The sequence below is a fragment of the Ruditapes philippinarum genome, unplaced genomic scaffold, assembly GCF_026571515.1.
Source record: "Ruditapes philippinarum isolate M1 unplaced genomic scaffold, ASM2657151v2 ctg2855_1_1_1_1, whole genome shotgun sequence".
NCBI classification, from domain to species: domain Eukaryota; kingdom Metazoa; phylum Mollusca; class Bivalvia; order Venerida; family Veneridae; genus Ruditapes; species Ruditapes philippinarum.
In genome coordinates, this window is record NW_026865398.1 from 198,449 (window position 1) to 219,167 (window position 20,719).

The window sequence follows — 20,719 nt, forward strand, 5'->3', positions numbered from 1 at the left end:
GCTGTGTTGTCATTTTGTCCGGACTCGTACTGGTAAAACAGTTGGATGGCGAGGAATCAATTATACTTATGTTTATTATTAACGTTGTTAAGCTATATATTTAAGGTGAATATCTTAACCGGAAACTATGCAATTACTTGAACAAACGGCTATTATGGACGACGAGAAGCCAAAAACAAACTATTTAGTTTACTGCACAACAAGACAGTTAAATATCTGTTTTAACCAGTTCTTCTTTATTTTTTACTTAATAAATAGAAATATATTATTAATTTATTTGTTTTAGTTTGTAATTGTTTTCTTTTTTCCTTTTTTTGATATTTTTTATTATTGCAACGCATTTAATTTTTCCTACTCGTTTAAATATAGCTGAACAATGGAGACTATATATGCCAATTTCCATTTCCGTGGTTTGATGGGAACAAGCCAATCAGCAATCTCGCATATATGATAATTGCTTCACTCACAGGATACTTGGGTCTCATACTTACAGCGGGCCATATATGGACAATAGAAACGGAAAGGATGAGTAAAGAAAACATGTATGTATATAATGTATCAATTAACTTGCATGTATGATGTTGATCGAGATGTATTATTGTTTAAAATTAGTCCATTGATAAAATATTAGCATTAAACAAAAGTAAAACTAAAGACACAACTGAAAAAATAGATAACGTCCAATCAAGTACGTGTTTATAGAATTATAATTTTACATATTCTTTCGAATATATTTCACAAAATCTTTCGTCGATATTGAGATCATCACATCTAAAATATAACAAACACACAGTTGAAGTGTTTTATACACTGCTGTCTATTATTTTTGTGTGCAACACAGAACAAGTCGAAATACAGAGATATAAGTTTTGTTATTTCAGGATATTTTATGCACCTTCATTTTGTGGAGTACTTTTGGAGCAGTCGTTAATGCTAAATAAATGCAAGGAGAGCAACGTATGTCTGATCACATTGTTGTATTTGTGTTCATGTATACTTAACAAGGCTTGCGAAATATTAAAACGCAATATATAAAAGTATAATTTACCTTTCATACAGAGATAGAGTTTTATAAAAAAAAAACAATTTTCTAATGAAAATAGTTGAAATAATATAGTTTGAAATAATTTTAAAATATACGTTCGCATACAAGAGTGCAATAGAAAGAAATCTTAATAATAAGTTGTATCATAATTTGGTGTCAGAGGTAAATCATATACATAAACATGCATAGGGCGTTATTTGGAGTGCATGTATGAGTTACCCGCACTGCAGATCATGTCCATTGATTGGTTCATTTTGTCTACGCCCCCTCGTACAAATCAGATAGCCTCGTGTTTCGATGATTTTTCTATTACATATTTCATTGTGTAAGTAAGTAAACTCCAACATTTAGCTTCGTATAGCATGTCAAAACCTTGCAAATAATTAAGTTTCAGACAACACCTGTTTCAAAGACAAACGATACGACTGATAATGTCTCCCAATCAAACCCTGGAGGAACGACCGACGTAGATTCTAATAGGAAAGAAGGCAATAAAACAAATAAATTACTAGAAGGTTTTCCAATGATATATTTTTGCGCTACTATGTGGCATGAAACGGAAGTTGAGATGGTACAGCTATTAAAGTCTCTGTACAGGTAATATTTAAAGAGTCATATTGTTAAGATTGCTGTATTATATCGTAAACATGCCTATTGGTTTGTTACATTAATGGCAAATTCAGTAATTTACCGATATCGTTATTTAATTCAGTCATTCATTTGTATTATTATAAAAATAACACTTCGAAAAAATTGTTCATAACAGCATGAAGGAACATCAGAAAGTCAGGAAACATCATTAATAAACTAAAAGAAAACGCTAGAGCATTTCTTTTTGTCGAAAGTTCTTTAAGTAAGTTTGTTAGTTCAATCATTTCCTCAAAGCAAAGTTAGATAACAGATAGTTTGAAAACGACCCTTAAATCATGTCTCTTGCCAATGAAATTTCTAATGAAAAGATATATGTATTCATGATTGAAAAGTTTTTAACCAGTGCCGATTCACACAGAGCTGCGAATTTAGGACGATCATACATATCAAGCCATTTACTGAAAACGTATTCGATCTGGATCCATCGGCGTCAACATAGAGCAAAATGTGACAATATATGGTCTTCATTCGGTCGTACTACGATGTTCCCATGCCAAACACGCTGCTGATACGCTTTTACTACAATGTTACGCAAACCGTTGCCGACTAGCAGTCGCGTTTACTGTGGTTATCTTACGCTGCCGCTATGAAGTTAAAGATCATATTACGACGCTACGCTGACCAAGAAGACTGTACGCCGATATTGCTACGGCTATGACGATCGTATCACGCTTGTAGTGAGCTTCTAGTACAATTTGACGATGATGTATATATATTTTGAATTTCAAACTTTATTTCTCACTTCTTTCCAAACTTCAAACATGGACGGACTTATTGATGCTGATCTGATCCATCCGGCGTTACTCCAGCAAGAGCAAATATTGGTTGAAATTGTAATTGTAAAGATCGGTAACAGTCGGATGTGTATGAGAAATCAAAGAGGATATTGGGTACGGCCATAGCTATATGCAGATAGGAGACTCTAGTTTGGACATTTTGACACACAGCTGCGAGAACTCGGAATGGATAACACAAATCCTTCTACAGGGCTGCCGTATATATATATATATATATATATATATATATGTAGTTGACAGATGATGATTGGTAAAATATCAGCGCTATATAAACAAAATACTGTCTGATAGGAAGTGATATGATCGGCGTAGGGTCATTGTATGCCTTCGTAGAATTGTCATGAACGTAAAGAGATCATACTTACGTTCTCGATATGTTTCCTACTGTACAACGTATTAAGTGCGCTTTTTAACCACCACGAAGATATCTCCATGTTGCTAATGTGCTGCATTTACGATTACGGCGCTTTTACTACGTCCTTTTTCGACTTAACCCCGCTTCTTGTTGACCATGATCCCAATACACTTGTATTTAGCATTTGAATTATATTCAATCAAGGAGCTATAACATTAAACACAAAAATGGTAAAATGTTATTTAGTTTTTACCTTCTCTCTGATCATTTACACTAGGATAGTCATACTTTATTAAATGTTTAAGTGTTTTAGATGATTGAAAACTTTGTTTTTTCACAGGATGGATTTTGATCAATGTGTACAGGGAATTCGCAAGCAAAAACAAGATTACTACAACTTTGAAGGTAGAAATGTACTTTACATGTAATTAATAACAAGGCATATAAACAGCAAATCAATATATAGAGGATCTATATAATTTATGATTATATGAACATCTTGAATTACAATTAACTCATTTTTCTTGTAATTTATTGTTTTAGTAGTGAAGTTCATTACAATGGTAGATTTCTTTATATGATCACCTTGAATTACTTTTTCTTATTTTTTTTGTTTCAATAGTGTGGTTACTTCAGACATAATAACAGCATTCAAATTTTCAAATACAAACAGACGACCATACGCCAAAAGTAGTGACGTCGACCTGCATCTATTTTCTCTATAATTGGAATGCATATAATATCGATATAATTAAAATAATGACACATTTATATTTTTGTTTACACATGAACTTCAATCGTATTTTGATTTTACAGTACATATTTTCTTCGATGACGCATTTGTTGAAGGGAATCAGATGATTGCAAACCATTACGTACATACATTTATTAAAGCCTTGTACCGTACTTTCAAGTAAGCTCTTTATAAATGATTTGTTTATCAATTATATACTATCTGTGTTACAAGGTTTCCGGTCGAAGGACGTCTTAAGTTAGTTTGACTTCCTGTATAATGTACAAGAAAAAAACTCAATATAAGAAGAATTAACATTGGTCATTTTAAAATTACAAAATGAAATCTGGGAATCATATTGGCTATTCTAAAATAAGACGTAAAAGATAGTTCTTGTCATTCTAAAATAAAATTATTAGCCAGGGTAGTTTAAAGATGTTAACAATCAAATGAAATGTAAAGGATAATAATAAAATAAACTTTCGCAAAATTAATGTGGTGGATGGGTTATAACATATGCAAGTTACATAGTTTTACTTCGCTGAGTATCTTTCATAATGATACTTCTTTTTACAAATATGGTATACAGCATCCGTTATAATTGTCAATCTTTTGAAATATATAGTAATTTCAGACAACATTTACATCTTGATATATTATTTCACTTTAAACTAGCCTTTGTAACGTAAACATTTTAGCTGTCACACGATTTATATTAAAAAAATGTCTTCTTTCAATTGTTTTTACAAAAATTTTCATTAAAAGGAGTTTGTATCAAAACAAGATCAAACCTATTAAGTCTCCTCGACGGAGAATTACACCTTACGGGGGTCGTCTCATATGGACGTTACCTGGTGAAAATCGACTAATTGCGCATCTGAAGGATAAGTACAAAATCAGAAGAAAGAAGCGATGGAGCCAGGTTTTTCATTCTTATTTTGTCTTTAAAATTGTCAGAAAAAAATCCTACTTTGAACTTTATCAATATCAAAAATTTGTAATCATTCTAATTGAAGTATTAAGAAATAAAACATTTTATGTAAAAACTGTGGATATCATGTCAAGTTATTATAATTATAATTCACTAATACTAGGATTCAAGCAAATTATTGTAATAAATATAATGATTATTATATGATCATTGATTTATACAAGAGTGCTCGATGGATTTTTGTTATCTGTCATGATCATATTCATTCAAAGTGTACAAATTCCACTCTTAAACATTATTTTCACTATTGTTATTCTGAAAAAAAGTTTATTCTTTCTGTTTCAGGTGATGTATATGTACTATTTCCTTTCACATAAACTAAGTGATGTTGAACAAGACCAAGATAAACAATTAGAGATAGCGAGGAACACTTTCATATTCGCTCTGGACGGTGATGTTGACTTCAGACCAGAAGCTGTCACACTGTTGATTGATAGAATGAAAAGGAATGAGCAGACGGGCGCAGCTTGCGGACGGATACATCCAATAGGAGATGGTTAGTTTATTTTTTAGAAACGTTAATGTTTGATAATAGGTTCCTTTTATTACAAAAATAAAACATTGGATTGTCGTTTTTTATGTATGTAAAATAAAGGAAAAATAATATAAAGATGCATTCAAAGATATTCTCAAATGTTCACGTATTAAAGCATTACTTTTATCTTATGATTTTTGTATTACGTTACATTTGCTTATTGTCTTTTATTTTCCTTGGTTTTTGTTTTTATTGTCATGTAAAACCGCAAAAAGGTGCATCAGTGGTTCCAGAGCGTCATCTTTTAAATCCTATCTTTTTGCAATTATCATATTTAGTTTTTAAAGCTATTTGCCTCCAGATTATTATAGTTATCTCATGACATTTAACTTAATAAAATGTACTAAAATGTTTCGAAGATTTAAGATTCAAGTGAGGATTTAATTGTAATATGTGATTAATGATTGATTTTGCATTATTTATCACCTGATCCAAATTTTTACTGCGTGACTAAAGCAGTAAGGGCTTTGTTTTGCATTTTTGTACATTTTTGGAGATATACATGGATTGAAAGTGTTATTTGCAATGTGTAAATTCACGTTATGATATTTTACTTTTAAGATCTAAGTCTTTAAAATTTCAACAAGAAATAACATGAATCTGGAGGCTGCTGCTTTAACTTGACATTACAATAAATTTGCAGGACCTATGGTATGGTATCAGAAGTTTGAGTATGCAATTAGCCATTGGTTGGTCAAGGCTACAGAACACGTGACTGGTTGCGTTCTTTGCAGCCCTGGTTGCTTTAGTTTATTCAGAGGGTCAGCATTGATGGATGAAAACGTAATGAAAAGATACACCACCATGCCAACCGAAGCTCGCCATCATATACAATATGATCAAGGTAAGCTAAAATGCTCACCACAAAATAAACTATCTCAGGAGTATATTTAATTACAATAACTGTAGTCTTATAAATAGATTGATGTTAATAATGTTTTTAAGCCTGGATTGTTTGGCAAATTTCCAAAGCTCGAATGAATTTAAAACCATTTTTCGGCAAATGACAAATCCTTTTGCTACTGATATCATAGAATGCTAGAAAATCTTTGAACTAAGAAATCAGCTATGTAACCTTTTAACATTATTATCAAAATGGCCTGAAAGTGTAAAAAATAACATACAAGATACAGTTTTCCACCTTATGCATTAAATTCAAAATATCAACGAAGTCTTGGTCTTTTGCATAGGCGAAGACAGATGGCTATGTACGCTTCTGCTGAAGCAAGGCAAAAAGGTCGACTATTGTGCTGGATCGGATGCTTTCACGTTTGCACCTGAGGGTATTTTTTATTTATTCTTAAGTTCTAAATATAATTTTATTTTAGTTTTGATCCGTATTCTTAAGACTTATAATGTAATCTACTCAATGTCCACTTCAGTCTGTTATTATTTCAAATCTGCATTTTTCTAAACTCGGCGCAATTAAGCGTCAATATACATTTAACTTGACACGTTCTAAAAGAAAATAAACATTACACCATTCGTAAGTATTTATATTCATGTGTTTGCTTTCTATTGTACATTGCAAAATTAATGTACATTTGTATACTGTACAAAGGGCATTCATTAACGGCTGTTAAAATTGTGTATACAAAAGAAACATAAATATGATCAAACCATTAAAGACAGTAAATACACTTATTTTTTATATAGGTTTCAAAGAATTTTATAACCAGCGGCGACGTTGGACACCTTCTACGATGGCAAATATTTTAGATTTGTTGTCGGACTGGAGAGTAATAACGAGAAACAACGACAACGTCTCTATACCGTACATTTGTCTGCAGTTGTCCTGGTTTGTGTCGTCAATATTGACCCCTGGCGTTCTTCTACTGATGATAATCGGGGCGACGAATCTTGCCTATCCTCAGTTATCACTGCATGCCGCCTTGCTGATTAACTTACTACCTGTTGTTTTGTTTGTAATTGTTTGCTTCTTTGCCAAAACTGAACACCAGGTACCGGCTTAGTTTTGCGACAAAATTCCCAAATAAATTTTTATTTTAAGATTACCTGAGCTAATTATGTTGTGACTTTGAATTATTTCAAATATATTTGTGCACGGACATACATTTGATAGAACATTGGTAACAGATTATATATCCCTGATTATAATTTTAATATTAATTTAGTATAAGATTGAAAAGTCTACCATTTATGTTTTCGAAGTAAAACATGTTCTAGTTTCAACCTGCATGCCTCCAGATGAGCATAAATATTTCAATTGTATCAAACCTTAGAAAAATGTATATAAATTTTATTTCTAGTATTATAGGAAACTTTCGTGTGGGAATTTAAAATTAAAAGCATTTCTTTTAGCGTTTTTTTATATAAATTTAGGATATGAATTCATATTTACTCTAACCACCATACCACGTCACTTATATGGCAATCAACCAGTGATATATAGATGTGTCGTTAAACCCAAACGAACATACACACATAGTGTCCTAATCATAAATATTCAATGTTATACAATTACACAATTTGATATTAATGTCCGCTTTATTCTAAAGCTTTAAACATTGACATACACTTTTTCAGCTCAATGTAGCAGCCGCACTGTCCATTATTTACACACTTGTTATGATGATAGTTCTTGTTGGTTTGATAAGAGAGGTTGTCGAAAGTGGATTGTGTTCAGTCATAACCTGGTTTCTCCTTATTGTGTCTGGTATATTTGTACTGTCAGGATTATCTCACCCAAAGGTTGTTATCAATTGTATTGTCTTGTTCTCAACTAGTAATTTAAGAAACCTTACATTGGTAAAAGTTGAAAACATTTTGTATTAGTTTGTGTCTTTCCCAGTCGGAAAAACAATATCTAAAAAAATATATTTTTGTATTTATGAATAGTTCGTAAAATATATTAAGATTTTGAAAATAGAACTGGGATAAAAACAAAGCATTAATTATATAGGCTTTACTCTATGAATGTTCTTAAATTAATATTTTCATGAAGATTTAACTTGCTATTTCAGGAAACAAAATGTCTCATCCATGGCTTTTTATTTTTCATTGCCATTCCGTCTATGTCAATGCTTCTTATGTTGTATTCGGTCATTAATATGAACAACGTTTCTTGGGGAACCCGCGAGGCTCCTAAAACAAAGCAAGGTAACGAAATAGAAACTTTTAAAGAAAAGCTTTATGCAAAAACGTGTTCACTGAAATATATCCCTATCCAGAAATTAATGGTACTTTCACGAGTATTTATTATTATCATTATTTTTTTTTTCGTTTTATTTGATTTTATGGGGCGAAAACGAGAGATTATTTTGGATAACCACGGGTGTTACAAACGCCACACCAAGAGTCCAAACCACGTAAGAAGCTAAGAGATGCAGTAATTCGAACCTGTTCAGTCGCATCTTACGATCGCGCTGGGATAAACGGTGCCTGCAGTCCTAATGCATAAACATTAAAGATCCATCCTGTAACTCAATTTTCATTGTTTTATATCATAAGTCCGATGCTTAAAAGACGATTTATCAATATTGTAAGTTCCAAAAAGCATTATTTGTAAAGATATAACTGAATTTACATTACATGTTAATACAGGCAGATAATTACAATTCTATTTATTCTATAAGTGTAAATCATTTTTTTCAGTAAGAAATAAATGCATAGATTGTAATATTTACTAAGAAAGCGTATACATATTTGCAGTACATATGTAACATATTCTTAGATGTTTTGAAATTGTTTTTGAAGAATAATTATATACAAATATAAAATTTCACTTAAGTGTTGTTTCATCCTTAATTACAACATACAGGATCGGAAGAGGCAACCCCTCAGTCACAAGTGTTTTAGAACAATTAAAAGTTGTCAAACAATATTTTGTGTTTACTGTAACATTATTATTATTATTATTTTAAATTGTTAACTGAAATACAGCAATGGTATACAAAGTGTTTTTTGCATTACAATCAGTACCATATAATTTTTTTGTAAATAATGATCCCAAATTACTCAAAATTGAATTCAATATTATAACTTTTTGAGCCATTTCATGACTTGTTTTTAAAAGGTGATGGAAAGGAAGACAACAATAATGTGAGGGATATTCAAAGTTTGGTGGATATAATGTAATATCTTTTTTTTTCTAACTTCGCTTGTCCCAGATTCGAACAATTATTTTGACACAATAACTTTTTTATACTTTTAAGTATCACTTAATACATGTTTTAATAGCATTTTAAGTATTTAAATTAAAATAGATTTATACATGAAGGAGCCCGAGTTATCGTTTGAATATTTTGTATTCCATAGTCATATTACATTAAATGGTTTAATATCAGTCTCAAAAGGGAATTTGAATTAAAAAGCAGGACATGCAACATTAAAATCATATATGTTATTGATAAAGGAATATTTCCATAACATTTTTTTCGAGATTTTCACGTTTTTAACTCTTTTAAAATCTCAAGATGAAAGATATGCTTAATTATTTAACAGCTTATTGCCATTTATATCGCAGTTTAAGCTGCAGCTGCTGTCAACCGCAAGTGTTGCAAAGGGATAATAAAGTAGATGTCGGGTTAGAACAGAGAAAGAGCGATTTAAACAAGTTAGAGGCTGGAACACTGCATGCAAATGATAGCAAATCAGAAGATAATGGAGAAAAACATTCTGATACAGCGACAAGTATGCATTATATTGTGCTGTAAAGTATTTTTTGATAAAAACTTACATTTTCCTTTTCAAATATTTTGTTTAGATTTTTGTCACAGATATTTATCAAATCTGAAGTCATTCAGTGTTAACTTGTTTCGTGTTTATAATTGTAAACATGTATAATAATAAGTATATAGAATTCTTATTATAAAGTACTTGACATTAAATCGAAAGATACATCAAGAAATATTTCGCTGCTTCTATAATCACTTGATAATTCTTTTATCAATATATTTTGAAAATAATGTTTATACAGATACAGCTCCGCCTGCTACGGCACCAGCTGAACCATATGCTGAATATCTGAATTTTGTTCCGGAATCGTCAGAGAAAATCAAGTATCTTACTTTAAGCGAGGAAGACTTTTGGAAGTGGCTTATTGAAACATATCTGTATCCTGGTGAAAAAACTCATTGCAGTGCTGAAGAGGAGGAAAAACGTTTGAAGGAACAGGAAAAGGTTAAAGAAGAATTAAAGGAATTAAGGTAAATACATGTATATACAAACGTCTGGTTAAAATAGCAGATAGTTCATGAGTTCACAATTTTAGTACTGTTAAACTATCAGGCAGCTGTTGGTTTTTTCAACTGTTTCTTTAATCAACGAATATTCTTTGTCACTGTTTATTTTATATACAGACTTCGCAAAATTACAAAACACTGTTAGTAGTATAGGGGTATCTTTACCCCCAAAACTGCGCATGCGCGGCGGCCATTTTGTTTTCTATAAATAGTAACTCATTTGCATAGAATAAATAACCTTACTACACATGCGCGGCGGCCGTGTTGAATAACAGACGCGCGGCGGCCATTTTGGATTCTTTTTTAAGAATTACATCATCGTTTTATTTTTAGAATGACATTATCTGTTTATGTTTATCTAATGGCTTGTATATTTAGAAGGACATCATCTGTTTAGAATGACATCATCGTTCTTTTAAGCTCACCTATCACAAAGTGACAGGGTGAGCTTTTGTGATCGCTTTCCGTCCGGCGTCCGTCCGTCCGTCCGTCCGTCGTCCGTCCGTCGTCCGTCCGTCCGTCCGTCGTCCGTCCGTCGTCCGTAATTTTTTTCTTTAAATAACATCTCCTCATAAACCGCTGAGCCAATTTCATCCAAACTTCACAGGAATGTTCCTTAGGTGGTCACCTTAAAAAAATTGTTCAAAGAAATTAATTCCATGCAGAACTCTGGTTGCCATGGCAACCGAAAGAAAAAACTTAAAATATCTTCTTTAAAAAAACCCAAAGTGGTAGAGCTTAGATATTTGGCATGAAACATCTTCTAGTGAGTGTCTATCAAGTTTGTTCAAATAAAAGCTCTGGGTTTAAAATTGACCCCGCCCAAGGGGGTCATTGATTTTCCCTATATGCATATAGTAAAAACTTATAAAATCTTCTTTTAAAGAACCCAAAGAGCTAGAGCTAAGATATTTAGCATGAAACATGTTCTAATGGGTGTCTACCAAGTTTGTTCAAATAAAAGCCCTAGGGTCAAAATTGGCCCCGCCCCAGGGGGTCATTGATTTTCCATATATGCATATAGTAAAAACTTATAAAATCTTCTTTTAAAGAACCCAAAGAGCTAGAGCTAAGATATTTAGCATGAAACATCTTCTGATGGGTGTCTACCAAGTTGTTCAAATAAAAGCCCTGGGGTCAAAATTGGCCCCGCCCCGGGTTCATTGATTTCTCTTATATGTGTATAGCAAAAACTTAAAAAATCTTCTTTGGAAAAAAAAATAGCTAGAGTTTTGATACTAAGCATGAAACATCTTTTAGTGAGTCTCTACCAAGTTTGTTAAAAAAAAAAGCCCTGGGGTCAAAATTGGCCCGGCCCCGGGGGACATTCATTTTCCTTATTTGTGTATACAAAACTTAAAAAATCTTCTTTGAAGAAACTCAAATAGCTAGAGTTTAGATATTAAGCACGAAGCATCTTCTAGTGAGTGTCTACAAAGTTTAATCAAATAAAAGCCCTGGGGTCAAAATTGGGCCCGCCCCGGGGTAAATTGATTTTCCTTATATGTGTATAGCAGAAACTTAAAAATTCTTTGAAAAAACGCAAAAAGCTAGAGTTTAGATATTAAGCAGGAAACATTTTCTAGTAAGTGTCAAGATTGTTCAAATAAAAGCCCTGGGGTCAAAATTGGCCCCGCCCCAGGTGTGTCACTGTTTTTAACTAAATGTGTAAAGAAATAACTTGACCAGCTAGACCTTAGATGTTTAGCATGAAACATCTTCTAATGGGTGTCTACCATGTTTGTTCAAATAAAAGCCCTGGGGCTTAAACTGGCCCCGCTTCAGGGGCCTATATACAGGTGAGCGACTTCAGGGCCATCATGGCCCTCTTGTTTTAGAATAACGTTTAATTTTAAAATGATATTATTATTCTATTTTTATCTCCCGGAAGTATACAGAGCTGAATTGTATACACGATTTAGGGCGTGGTCGCGCACATTGAGGGTCAGGTGCTCAGCCCTCAACGAAGAGATGACCAATTATTACAGAGATAAAAGTTTTATTTTATTATCAAAACTTATCAAACAGTATAAGTAAATACATTGTTGAACAATATTAGTGAAAAAAAATAATTATAAAATGTCAAAATATATTGCAGATAAAAAGAACTATATATGAAATATATTTAAATATCATATAGATTTATCCAAACACGGATTGAATTAAAACGAACTATATTGATGCAAAAATAAATATATGAAAAGGAATACTTTTTTAAAAAACTGACACATTAAACAATGTATAAAATAAATACATTTTACCTGAAAATAGTACTTTTGTTGACGATGTTTCCTGCTAGACGTCAGTTATAAAATTAGTCCAATCATAAATGTAATTGTACTTATTGCGCATGCTCGGACCTGTTTTTACAAGCGACATCATAAGTTATATTTAGATTAGGTCACGAGTGCAACGATAATAGTCACATAGTCGAGCGTTTATTTATTTAAGGACGGATGTTCCACAATAAAAAGTAAACATGTCAAAGTTAATCCCATTAAAGTCGCCACAATATCTGGCGTGTGATTATTTAGGGACGGAAACACTAACAATGGCCTATTGAAATGTTAAAGCAAATCTCTTTAAAGTCGCCACTTAGTCTGGCGTATGTCTATTTAGGGACGGATATGCGGACAATGCTCCATTCAACTGTCAAAGTTTTTCCGTCTAAAGTCGGGTTAACAATAGTCTTTTGAAATGTCACAAACAAACCTTAACAAGGAGTCACCTATATATGAAACGTGTTTGATGATGTATATATATAAAATTAGCAATGATCTTCTATTCTAAAAATAACTACCAATAAAAACGTTTCTTTAAACAGCCAATCAAATGCATAAGAGATTAACCAATCAGGAGAGACCTCTGTTGTTTGTAAGACAGTGCGATACTAACACTGGTCATTAGAGTTCTGATACTCGAGCAATAAACATGACTAGCTATGTACAGATGCAAGTTCAGTATCGGTAATCAGAGATATGTACAAGTTAATGAATGGAAAGGCGAGCTGAGAGTGGATATTAGAGAATGGCTAGATGACAAACCAACAAAAAAGGGCATCAGCTTAACGTTAATGCGATGGAAAACCTGGTAGATCAGTTAGAATATGCGGACAGGGCTTTACAAAACAAGCAAAGCTATAGGACCCACGTTGGAGGAAATGTTTAAGTAACATCACCGACAACAGCGTATGTGTAGACATTAGACAGTACTGGAAGCCAGAACAGGAAATAGTACCAACTAAAAAGGGTGTATGTTTAAGACCCAAAAAGGATTCCTGTTTAAAGGAACTGGTTGCATAGATAGGACGAGTTTTACCTGAATTGGATGCAGTAGTACCCTGTTATTTACAAAGTGATCACATGAACCAGGTTGGAGCTCTACAATGCCCAGAATGCAACCCCAATGATTGTGGAAACTGGTAGAATAGACTATAAATAGCAATGACAAAAGTACTATAAATAGATCGATAACCTTATTCTAAAAATAACATCCAATCAGAAATCGAACAGCGCGTATATAAATGAATACTTTACAAAGCTTCGGCAAACAAAAAATGAACGTAACTGACTGCACACCCCTCAACTAAAATATGGAATATTACGAAAATAGACTGAAGACGTTTGAAACCTATCTGAAACAAATGATACCAGATAAATATCAGTTAGCAACTGCGGGATTGTATTATAGCGGAAAATCAGACGTGTGCGAGTGTTTCAGATGTAACATTAAATTGAGTGACTGGGTAAGATCAGACAACGCTTTGAGAGAACATTACAACAAAAAACCGACCCCAATAGGCGGATTTGGCGCGTTTGTATCAACAACTAGGTCAACACCTTGGACTTTGGAGGATTCAGTTCAACTACAACTGGAGCAAATTTGTTTGTCAATAATAAGGCTTTCACGACCCACCAGACGCATTGAATATGTTAACACTTGTTTGTATGGTTTGGATATGGCTGAGACACTATCAAATGAGACGAGAATATCGCGAAGCTACAGAACATTTACTCGACATTTTGGAACGCTATATAGAAGAAACCGGAACACATACTTTATACTCCACTGTATTGTAATATGGTTTGAATACATTTTTCATAATTTTGTAAGAATGTGCATTTGTATTTGTTGTCAATAAACATGTCTAACTGGAAACAGTATTTGTCTTCTTTGTATTTTGACACATCCAACCCAGCAAGCTCTTCAGGTGTAGAAAAATTGTACAAATATATCAAGTATGAGGGAAAATTTAAAATCTGGAGGCATAAAATCCAAAGATGGCTTCAAAGCCAGCAGGCCTATTCCCTAACCAGAGGAGCCAGAAGGAAGTTTCCTCGATCACGCGTCATTGTAGAAGGAATAGACAGTCAATGGGATATGGACTTGATGGATATGGTTGACTTGGCAAAACATAATGACGGTTATAAATACGTTTTAGTGGCAATATATATTTTTTTCTCGCTTTGGCTATTGTGAACCTATCAAAACCAAGAAAGGGGCTGATGTTGTTAATGCATTAGAGGGAATTTTATCCGGTTCTAGAAAGTCAAATACGGTGAGAACAGACACAGGCATGGAGTTTAGAAGCAAAGAGGTCAATAAATATCTTCAGCACATGAACATTCATCATTTCTACGCTTTAAATACGGAGACAAAAGCGAACTTTGCGGAGATATGTATCAAGACGCTAAAGCATAAACTGTTTAGATATATGATAAAAAACAGAACCCAACGTTACGTTGACGTGTCAGGAGTATTGTACTTTTATATAACTCAACTATACATAGAAGTCTTGGTGATAAACCGATAAACATTACTAAAGAGTCAGAAGGAGAAAGCAGACTTCAGCAGTACTCACTTAGGACCAAAGGCAGGCCAACCAAACACAAGATCAAACACTACAGGTTCAAAGTACGTCAGACAGTACGAGTATCGCGCGTGAAAAGCGTGTTTGACAGAGAGTACTCTCAGAAGGGGACTGGCGAAATATTCAAAATTAAAAGCCGTTTCAAACGAGACAATGTATGCGTATATATCTTAATTGACTGGATCAATGAAGAGAAAATTGATGACACGTTTTACGAACAAGAATTGCAGGCAGTCAGTGTGGACGAAAATACAGAATACCACGTTGAAAAAATATTAAAGAAAAGGACGCGAAACAAACGAAAGGAAGTACTAGTACGTTGGTTGCACTGGCCTAAGAAATTTGATAGCTGGATTCCAGAAAAGGACCTGACACAATACTCTTAAGTCACGTAATCATTCTTGTATATAAAACAGATATACCCCCCAGAGAAATTGTCATTAATGATATTGAGATTCGAAACTTCACATCATGATAATTACCAACGTCGTGTGCAGCGCTAACTTGAGCTGTTCCATTGACTTGAGGCATTTATGCTATCGTATAGCAAACGCTCGTTATGATCCAAAAACATTTCCCGGATTGATTTGGCAACACAAAACCATTGGCGGAAATTGTTTAGTTTTCTCCAATGGTGTAATCAATTGCAACGGAAAGGCACCCAGTGTTACAGAGGGGCGTCAGAGACTACGTCAATATGCAAGACGTATACAGCGTCTCGGATGTACAGTACGGCTGAAAGAGATCAAATTGATAACAATATCCGCTAGTCACACCTTAAGTAACGCCTTAGATCTACCGGTGTTGGCAAAAGAAAGACAGGTCGTGTATGAACCCGAATTGTTTCCCTCCCTAAATTTTAAAAGAGAAGGAGTCCATTTTTGTTGTTTTCACAGCGGCAAAGTGGTAATAACTGGTGTCAAAAACTTGTCACAAATAGATGACGTAGTCTACCCTGTACTCATTGAACTGGAACTCTACACACGTAAGAAAGAGTGAGCGCTAAGAGAAATCAACCATGAACCAGTCTCAAGTGTACCGTAAACTCAACTTTCTTCTTCAGTTAAAAGATGCCACTGTAGCTGCCAGAAAAAATATGATCACTAATATGACAGGGGGTCAAATGAAAGCTATAGCGCAAGTGGCCAAAAGATTGGTGAATGGAACCATTAATGCCCCGAGAAGAGATGTTCAATTACTTGAAAGAAGACGAAATTTGCTACGATCCCTAGCTGCTGAAAATTTTTCGCTGACTAGAAAGAAATCGCTGTTAAGACGTCATTACTCGTTTGTACCCGTATTGTTGAGACCACCGTATCTCTTTGACACTATTATGGACGAAATACGGACAACTAGAGAAGCGTAAGAAGACAGTGGTCATATATATGTGTGAAAGCAAACAAACATGTCAGACTTTTACCTATATCTTAGTAGTAGAGATTCTCAGGACATACGTAAGAACAATAATCCCGCAGACTTTTATATTAAGTTTCCCAAATCGTACACCTATGATGGACATTGGATTTGCGCTGTTACAGAAATTACTCTCACCTGTGACTTTACGCCTAAAAGTAAAAGACTGTATTCATGCTGCAACCTGATACAACAAACTTACGTAAGAAACACGCAAGTACCCGTACTCAGAAATATTGAAGTCGGTTCGAGATACAAGAAACTTCAATTTTTGAAATATAGCCACCCAGTATACGCACCAGTGACTGTGAATCATTTCAACTCCTTACATTTGTATTTGAGAGACGAAGATTTAAACTCAGTTGCGTTCAATTCCAACGATCTTCATTGTGTATTACATTTAAAAAAAGTATGGGCTCCATTGAAGTTTACGATCACAAACAACAGAAATGGGTACCCTATACACCCGATCCTGAGAAATGGTATCAACATTTTAAGGTTTTGAGGGACGGGTACGTTAAAGCCGATTATAAAGGCCGATACATCGTAGGTAGCGGAAATCAGCTCAGAAAAATAGCAGAAATGAAACAGTCACCTCCAGTAAAACTGGTTTCACCCGTAGCACAAGCGATAGAAATAGCAAAGTCAGAGGTCAATCGTAAGAAGGTTGAAGAGGGCAAAGAGCGTAAGAAGGGGCCCCAAAAGCGTTAGAAGGCACCGACACCCGCCTACAAATCATCTAAACGAAAGAGACCAAATCCAGAATTTCAATTCTAAACATGCAAGATTTTCATCAGGAAGAACTGTCTTTGTTTGTTACACCCCCTGCAGACACGTCATTACAATCGAGAGAATGGATAACATACCGTCCAGTAAGTCAAGTGACAAATGCATCCGCCCTCGAATTTAATATACCGGGTCATACATTGGCGTACTTGGATCTGAAAAGCAGCGTGCTCAACTTAAAGTTACAAATAGTCCACGGGGACGGTAGTGCAGTAGACCCGGACGAAGTAGTTGGACCCATCAATTTACCATTACACACCATATTCGGTCAGGTTGATGTATCTCTTCAACAAACGCCTTTATCACACACGGGAATCAATTATCCCTACAAAGCGTACATTGACACGATTTTACAGTCCATCGAAAATATGCAAATTAACCTACTGACCAGTCAGCTCTTCTATAAAGATACGGGAGACGTTGGTACCATTGATGGTAAAACGGGAAGTAATGGTGGACTATTTTTCAGATACAGCCTCACTAAAGGTAGCAAAATTGTAGAAATGGAAGGACCATTACACATTGATTTGTTTCAACAGTCGAAGCTACTGATTAACGGAGTCTCTGTAGGTATAAAACTCCATCCTACCAGAGACCCATTTAGACTAATAACAGACACCGTCAATCCCGATTATCGAGTGAAAATAGTGGACGCTTATTTTAAACTATGTATTCAGCGGCTAGCTAGTAGCGTACTTATAGCGCACGAAAAACTTATTCAAGACACACCAGCCGTATACCCTTACTTACGCACAGAGATCAAAACGACAGCCATTGCTTCGGGTCAATTCAGTTACAGCGCGGACGATATCTTTCAAGGATTAGTGCCAAGTAAACTTATTGTAGGTCTAGTCCCGAGTGCCGCGTTTAATGGTGATTACGCGCAGAACCCATTCAACTTTAAACATTACAACTGCAGCTTCGTAGGACTCTATGTGTCTTTACCCAGCCAACCGATGCAACCTAATTATACGGCAGATCAGTATGTTGAGTGTTTCAGAACATTAGCTCTCTACAGAAGCGATTTGAACATTTCAAAACAATATTATAAGAAAGGCTACTGCTTATATGCCCTAGATATTGACCCCTACTATTCATTTAACACAAAAAGGAAGGGTCATTGTCGGCTAGAACTCAAGTTTGCAGAGGCTTTACCTGAAAGTGTCACACTGATTATGTATGCCACCTTCCAAGAAGTACTCAATATTGACAAAGCAAGGGCCGTCTACGTGAAATGAATAACTTAGAACTGGAAATTTTACTCGAAGGATACCCAGTCCAGGTGTGCGCTGCTAATCAAATCCGGTAACAAAAAGGAAAATTTGTAATCGCCAATACAGACACGAGTAATGGACCAGGGAAACATTGGGTTACCTTTTATTTTCCAAGACAAGGACCGTACGAGTTCTTTGATTCTCTCGGAAAAATACCAAGTGACTACAATGTGGGCTTTGAAACCGTATTAACGAACAAGTTTTGGATGGTGTGTGATCCTATTCAGGACACTAAATCAGAAACGCTAGTGACAAAAACTGAAACGCTAGTGACAAAAATTTAAACGCTAGTGACAAAAACTGCAACATACTTGACAAAAATAGAAATGCAACATATTTTACATTTGTTTATCTAATATCCGTATGGTACAGTATCAAATTGCTCAATTCTTCTACATTTGGTATACACCATCTGGTAACTTTTCTTTTCTTCTCTATTATACAATTTTCTTTTTCTTTTATCTCTACAAATTTTACTAGGGTTGGTTACAATAATACTTTTATCACTTTCTCCATCTGTAACTATTTCTTTCACACTTTCAGTTGATAAGTTGGCTATTTGTATAATTTAATGTGAAACCCCTAACTTTACAAGTTTCGTTGTTTTTATTAGTTCTATAAGCATAATTTTTAGGACCACCCGACACAAATTCTACAATATGCTCCCCTCCACTCAGCTCATCCGTGAGTTCACCCAAGTAATCTCCTAATGGCGGATCATACTGTCGAGGGCTACTCACATAGATGACGCTGTCCGTATCGTAATACAGCACTCGTCTCTCGAGCTTTTCGAGCACACTGTAGAGTTTGAGCCTGACCCAGCATGTAGTAAATGTAGCTAAGTAGATGTTCGTTTTATTGTCTTCGGGTTGACATTCTTGTTTATATTGCCATTCTATATGAATCATATCATTCGTCAGTATATGGAAATTTAGAGGTTCTTTCGTCGGATCGGCAAACAACTGGAAGAAGAGGTTGGCCTGTAGTTCGTGAAAGAACTCTGTCTGGCGCATATTGAGTCTCTGACCAAACTTACCCCAAAAGCTATTGAGACATAATTTAGCCAGAGCTCTCAAACCCGGGTTCTTCGAGATGTTTGCCCGATTCAACGAAACTCCCTCTTTCTGTAAGTATTGAGACACATAATTTGTCATGTCTTGCTCACTGTGTATCCAGTCAGGAGAACCGCTTGCCTCTTGCTTAAGCTTTAACATGTGTTTATGTAATTGGCAAACAGCCCCCCTGATCTGGTCTTTGGGTCATATTGTGTAGATTCCTCCCAGTGGTATACTTCGTAAGTCTTTTTAATTTGATATCCTAATTTAACGGCCGTTTGAATCTCCGGAGTACACCACGTACAAGTCAACTCTCTTTCTTGTTCAGAACATGCACATGGGTTTTGATATTCAGTATCGGCGCAGGCCCTACATAGAGGAAATTTCAACTTGTTATTTGAGCAATACGGTAGCACGGGATGGTATAATCCTCTAGGTGGTAGTATTTTAACCTTAGCTATACCGAAATAGCTCTTGATATCTTTAAAATCTTTGGTTATGATGGTGGGGTGATGGACGGGATATTGACAATACTTATTCACCCATGGATGCAAGCTCGTGAAATCCTCTTACTTGATTTTTCCTGTTCGTCCGCTATGTAATAAACTTGACTTGCATTGGTGCGACCCCCGAAGAAACTTTCCCTCGGGTCTAACCTATCAATTATATCTAAGCTTTCTACGAATTGTTTCAGTTCTTTTGTTTTTTGAATTTGTGGTCCCAAATGCAAATATTATTTCCCTTATTTAAAGCATGCTGAATTTTGACGTTTTCTGTACACGCCACCCATTCTAACCATTGTATGGACGCTTCGCTATATTGATCATTATAACCACTAGGAGGAATTATCGCTATGGGTGTCCTTATAAATTCTGTCTCAGTTACTTTCCCACCCGTGAGTTTAGTTTCGAGGAACCATTCGTTTCCGCGCAACACATAAAGCTTTCCGTGTATTAATTTTTAAGGTATCCAATCATCACTGCGATTTAATTTTACTTTCCATTCTTCAT

At 34.7% G+C, this 20,719-nt stretch overlaps 1 protein-coding gene across 1 annotated transcript in view; it reads left to right on the top strand.

Moving 5' to 3' along the window:
- The window catches only part of LOC132728846 (chitin synthase chs-2-like), a 36,829-nt gene that overhangs the window by 9,050 nt on the left and 7,060 nt on the right, over positions 1-20,719 (top strand). Inside the window, exons 9-23 of the mRNA XM_060714529.1 lie at positions 370-542; positions 882-957; positions 1,434-1,642; positions 3,189-3,253; positions 3,665-3,761; positions 4,347-4,503; positions 4,858-5,068; positions 5,751-5,951; positions 6,298-6,390; positions 6,764-7,068; positions 7,655-7,819; positions 8,092-8,227; positions 9,144-9,201; positions 9,594-9,760; positions 10,047-10,275. Coding sequence (XP_060570512.1) covers positions 370-542; positions 882-957; positions 1,434-1,642; positions 3,189-3,253; positions 3,665-3,761; positions 4,347-4,503; positions 4,858-5,068; positions 5,751-5,951; positions 6,298-6,390; positions 6,764-7,068; positions 7,655-7,819; positions 8,092-8,227; positions 9,144-9,201; positions 9,594-9,760; positions 10,047-10,275 — 2,342 coding nt within the window. The remainder of the gene's footprint in view (positions 1-369; positions 543-881; positions 958-1,433; positions 1,643-3,188; positions 3,254-3,664; positions 3,762-4,346; positions 4,504-4,857; positions 5,069-5,750; positions 5,952-6,297; positions 6,391-6,763; positions 7,069-7,654; positions 7,820-8,091; positions 8,228-9,143; positions 9,202-9,593; positions 9,761-10,046; positions 10,276-20,719) is intronic.